The sequence below is a fragment of the Astatotilapia calliptera genome, chromosome 9, assembly GCF_900246225.1.
Source record: "Astatotilapia calliptera chromosome 9, fAstCal1.2, whole genome shotgun sequence".
In the NCBI taxonomy this organism is placed as follows: Eukaryota; Metazoa; Chordata; class Actinopteri; order Cichliformes; family Cichlidae; genus Astatotilapia; species Astatotilapia calliptera.
In genome coordinates this window covers 22,189,236-22,195,235 of record NC_039310.1, presented here as the reverse complement: position 1 = coordinate 22,195,235, position 6,000 = coordinate 22,189,236, and the positions used below count along the sequence as shown (strand labels likewise).

General features: G+C 40.8%; 1 protein-coding gene across 1 annotated transcript in view; it reads right to left on the bottom strand.

The window, feature by feature from the left end:
• Window positions 1-3,384: 3,384 nt before the first annotated feature.
• Window positions 3,385-6,000, bottom strand: part of tmx3b (thioredoxin related transmembrane protein 3b) — a 34,321-nt gene continuing 31,705 nt past the window's right edge. Inside the window, exon 14 of the mRNA XM_026179963.1 lies at window positions 3,385-5,060. Coding sequence (XP_026035748.1) covers window positions 4,859-5,060 — 202 coding nt within the window. The 3' untranslated portion in view covers window positions 3,385-4,858. The remainder of the gene's footprint in view (window positions 5,061-6,000) is intronic.

Genomic DNA, 6,000 nt, shown 5'->3' with positions numbered 1-6,000 from the left:
ATGGTTAGTTTATGAGCTCGGGGCAAAATATAATGAAACTGCCACATGTACTTTGACATGTGCACACATTATCGGAGACTACAAGGGAGGAAATATGATAAATAAGACCCTAAAGCTCAGTTGTGGTCCAGAGGTCCCACAATGAGTCAGTGCTGCAGTTTCTTAAATTCACACACTGAGACTTGCTTACTTGTAACACAACCTGTTCAGTCCAGTCCCATAAAAGCATCACATTGCTCTCAACAACCAGTGTTTGTAGTAGCAAAGAGCCTGCCTTTAGCTGCAGAAAGTTAAGCAAATTCAAATCAGATCTGCAGATCAAAACACTTTTTCGCCAAGTTTGTAACTTATTCATGTATTCTATCATTTACACTACATGTTGTGTAAGTTTTTAAAAAGCTGGTCTTGAAACATTTCCATACACTCACGCAGGGTTTAATGTTTTAGTATTAATTCCACTTGTGTCCTGTAATTTTCAGATGCTTATAGTGTGTTAAACTATTTGTATCGTCTGCTGTGCCGCTTGTTTTGTTTTACACCAAATGACCATATTGGAGAGCGTTGGCCTTCAATCGAACATCCTTCATGTTTCTTTTACTTTCTCATTTTACAAACTCAACTAAGATGAATAAAGAAAAATCAAACACGAGCACAGGCCCACCGTTACGCACTAGTCTTTCTGAAGATACTGCCTGCACACACACTGCCCTGCTTATTACGGGCTCACCTCCCACCTCCCTCGGCTTTAGTGCGTGCGAGCACATTAAAGCCGAAATTATGCTTCCATGAATATGAATGTAAATCTCTGCAGACCTGCACAGAGCATGATGCTATAGGTAACTACAGGTCACAAGCTGGCTAATCTCGCTTATGAGACGAAGATGAAACGGAAATGAGCAAAAAGCTGCTGGAGGAACGTGACGCAAACCTCTGTGGACGCTACATTTGTCGAGACTGTGCTTTCCATCCTAATTACAACCTTTTCATTTTAAATTAAACCAGCGTTAGTGACAAATTTGCACATTTATAACAACTACATTTATCCTTGAGGATCACTTAAGAGAAAAATCAAAGTAAACACGCAGAGCCAACAAGTTGCTCTCTGGTAATAATTAAGGCACCCCTCATTTCACATCCATGTTTTCCACTTTGATACAATTTATTTCTAATATTTCTTAAGCACTCCAGTGTAATTAAATCTGTTTTTTTTTTCCTTTCAGGAACACGTGAAGCACAATTCAGATGATCTTAATGTAGCAAACTGCATCAGAGAGAATCCACCTAAAAGGGCACATTCGGTCCCAACTCCTGCCAGCCACTGAGCTGAGAAGAAGAGAAACACTCACGTTCCCTTCAGTCGTTGCCACAGGAAGAGGAATGGTAATTGCCGGTGCTCTGTGATGCTGGATGAGGGAAAGGATGGGCATGCTATGCTAACACAGCTGGCTATGACTCATTGGGCTTAATGCGCTTGCTTCTTCATGCTCCTGTCAGACATGAATTTAAATAGGCTCTCTAGGGGCAAGGTGATGGCTGTTGCCTATCTCCTCTATATTATATCATGTCACTGTAAGCAAAACTAGACTGGTGATACTTCCAGCTTGCTAAATTTAGGAAAGCACAAGTCTCACATTTCATTTCTCTTACAGATGTAAGTCAGACCCTTGACACAAGATTTTTACTTTTAAGCAGCCAATAGAAGAAGTCAAATAAAGATCCTGCATTGTTGCTTTTTTAGCTCAAAGAAATACAGCTTTTCTTTTGCACTGAAACGTTTACCCATTGCTCATCTGGCTTACTTTATCACTGATTTCATTTAATAACCCGAGAGTCAAGCCTGATCTGACGCACGAAGAATTAAACCTTCAATTAATATCTTGTTAAAAGGCTCTCGTTTGAGCTTTAAGTCAAACCCTTTACTTCAATCTAACATTAAAGCATGCGATTCTCATTTAGACATGCTCCACATGGCTTTAAGGACACTGTTATGGGCGGAGCAGAGTGTTAGTCGTGGTTAAAGTTCAACCATGCCTGCTGAGAGGTATTATTCACAGCTGTATTTACATTCCTATCACACCCTTGGTAAAATAAACACTAGTTCTCCCAAAAGAACCAACTACTTAGAGTAAAAGAAGGAGGAGAAGTTCAGCCGCCTGACCCTCTCCTCCCTCAACACTCCACCTCCATCTGCTCTGCTGTTTTTCCCCCCCTCTCCCTACGGACTGTTTACTGCCTGTACTGCATATTCTCAGTTGTACATCCAATCTTGTCCTCTAAATGTTGTTTTTCCTCAAAGAGGAAAAGTGGAGTGCACAGGGGCATTTGTTTGACATTGTTGCAGAGCAGCTTGAACACAGAGCATTAACCCTAATTTAGCAAACGCAGTCAAGGTGAAGCACATTTTGAAACACAGCAAGAATATTATTCCATAACAGGGGCAATTTGATATTGTGCAGCACGATAATGCTGCGCTTTAATTGTAGAGGTGAAGCCTGGTATCCTTAAACAGGAGAGCGTCCTCTGAGTAGCATGTCGCATAGTAAAATTACCCTGAAGTAATATTAGCTTGAAAGCTAGATTGGATAATCATCTGCAATACTCTTATTTGACAAACAGTAAGTGTTGTATGTAATGTGAGAACCCACAGAACATTGTTCCAACTGTATACAAGCCATTAGTTAATAGTTACAATTAGCTGGTGAACACAGAAAAACACATTTCCCCATGAAGGTGGTGGAGACCAAAACAGAACCAAAGCAGTGCAAATATTGAACTTTTGGCCACTGTATGCTTAAGTCAACTTTAATACAAATCTACGATACCGTCTGTCAAAACTGAGAAAATTTGTCAAAAGGTTGTTTAAATCTCAGAAATGTATTGTTATTTATTAAATAAACTGAATTACCAGTTTTATACCCAAATTTCAGCCGGCATACTGAGTCCCTCTGAGAGGTCAGCATAATAATGAAGCATAACATTCAACCACTTAAATTCATTTTTAGGAATGCAACTATGCAACGAAATAATAACAACAATAATAATAATAATAATAATAATATAGTTTTGGAGCTTGATTCTTCATGAACAGGGCACAAAAAAGACATGATTGAATTTTAGTCATATTGTTTCTTCAGTCCTGAGGAACACTTGATGCAGACATCCTGCAGACTGAATTATTTTACGCTCTTTTGTACATATTTATTGCTTTTTGGTGGAAATCTTAGATGATGTTTTGTATTTCATTTCACTTTGAACTTGAGCTACATCCTGCTTAGGCAATATTCTCTGATTGAAATCTCACCAACTTACCATAATGGTGGACCTGGCATCAAAGGCAACACGTTTGATCCTCTGAATGATGCCGTCACCTCCATATGCCTGCAGGAAGACAGAGTTTAATGGACACAGATAAGCTACTACGTGTAGTCTATCCCAGTTCTATAGGACATGCGCAGGGTTTCATGCACTCTTCAGCTTGGCAACAACAATTTGATGCAGTTACCTGGAAGCATTCCCTAAACCACAAAACAATCAATAAATCAATAAAAACTTTGCAAACAGCAACACATACTATACACAGACTGAAATATCCAGGTTTCAGTTCTCCAGTCATGTGCTTAGTACATTTCAGACATTTTAAATAATGTTTAATTAACCGCTTCCTTGCACAAAATTATCTAATGTGCCTGACTCTAGTTTGCTCACAGTGCAGCAGTTCTGCTCCATCTGAGCTCATTTATTGGCAAAAAGCACCGGGGCAGCCAATGAGTGATTTGTCCTGATGCTAATTCATCAGGATGGCCAATTAGTGAGCTCCAACTAAGCAGGACTTCTGGAAATAAGCTGAAGGTGGGGTATGAGACAATCTTTGTGGATGCAGCTGCTGAACAGACTAAGCACAAATTGCATGACAACTACGCAAGGTATCAGACATCCTTATGCAAAAACAACATATAAAGAAGTTGTAGCTTTTTCTTCTTAATTGAAACGAAGCAAAGGAACGAGGACTTAAATATGGCAGCAGTGAGTTTAAAAAAATAAAATAATTATTCCATGAAAACCAGGTGTAGCGATGTGACAGACTGCTAAGGTAACTCTGTTCTTGAGGCTGGTTCATGCTTCACAGGAGGCGAATTCCACAAAAAACACACCCAGTTTTCATGTTTTTTATACTTCCATTGAAAAAGCATTAAAGATTCACAAAACTTGATCATGCTTGGAGCAAAAAAGCTCCCTACACTCCACAAGAAAATCCTTGAAATCCACTTCTATTCTATGGTAACATTTTTTGTGGGGCAAAAACTTTATTTGGTGCATTTCTACATGAAGGACAAACGGGCCCTGAGACACCACATGGCTGAGATTACGAGCCTGACGTGTAGAGGCTGAAACTGTCCGGGGCTTGGCTAAAACTGGACTGCAGAAACATGGTGGTTTCTGTTGCTGTTTATTTGGTGGGAGGGTGGTTTGTTTTGCCAGGCGAAAAATAGCCCAGACCATTCTCGGAAAAAGGAAAAAGACCTTTGGGTGTTTGGCTTATGGTTTCATACATCTGGTGACTTTAGCGTAGAGTAGAGAGAACGATGACATTTATTTTCCAGATTAGTGCGCACACTACAATACAAAGTCATGTAGTAATCTCAGTGTTTGGCTCAGAACATAGAATTATTGCAGATAATCTATTCAAAAGGGAATGCAATATGAAATCTAAACATGCAAAAAGGAGATTGGAAAAATATCTCATCTGATAAAAAAAAAAATTTTCTGAGTGGGGACTTAAAATGCAAGGCAACATGCTTGATTAATGAAGATTTGGTGTGATTACAACAGTACAACATAAGGTGAAGGGGAGCGAAGGCTACACCAGGCTGAATACATAAACAGAAAGCAGGAAAGGGAGGCAAGGGAGGGGAGAGGGAAGGATTTGGACCTGTGCAGAACCGTTCAGAACACTGCTGATGAATTGGACCAGCTGCTCCATGCTTTCGATCGGCTCACTGGGCAGGAAGTACTGCTCGTTGGATGTGTTGAGGATGATAACGGAGGGAACTGTCACCTCGCTGAGGAAAAAAACAGGAAACACGGCTTTTAATCTTCTTAACCCCCACACCTCAGACTGCCATTATCAAAGAGCATCATTAGATGGGAACAAATTGTAGTCTTAAAGAATAAATTGCAACACAGAGAATACAATAGTGAGATAAACAAACCCTTTGTACTCTGAGCAACCCAACTTTTCCCATGGGTTTTCTTTCAAACAGAGACTTTTTCTTTCCCAAGGAAAAAGGCGATGCAGTGTGGCCCATTTCAGAGTGGCATTTCTTCCATCTTTTATACAAAGAGTGTGCAACTCAGGGGTTTTATGGGTCTGTGCCGGTCACAGTTAAAGAGACCTTTACAAACTAAAACTGACAAGTGAAGCCCAGGGAGTCCAGAGGAAGGCAGCTCTGCATCCACACCGAGACACGTACAAAACATATACTAACTACTCCAGTGATCTTACAGGCTTTGTTTTAACAGAAAACACAGAAACAGTGACACGCTGTACGCTGCCAAGCCGGCTCATTTCGACAAATCAGCAGAGGAATTACAAAACTCAGTGAGATAGGGAATAAGGTCATACAAACAACCGATCCCTCTTCCACACGTCTCGCACAACACCAAAGCCTGGCTTAGATAAGGTATCCTAGTGCTTAGATACACACATGCACACAGGCGCACAAACAGTCCATCACGGCGCTGCCACCTTACATCCCCGCGGTGTTACTCAACCCAGCAACAAATTGCACACACACGCACGCATATCCATCACTGTCCCAATCCACCACCCCGCTGAAATCAGGAGTGCAAACATATACGCCTGTGCGGTAGAGTCATCAGTGCCTCACTACTCTGTCCAGCTGAGTTCTGCAATCTCTCTCTCTCACACACACACAACCACACACACATTATGAATGGGTATTTCCATCTGACATCCAGCCTACTCCAACAGATGGCACC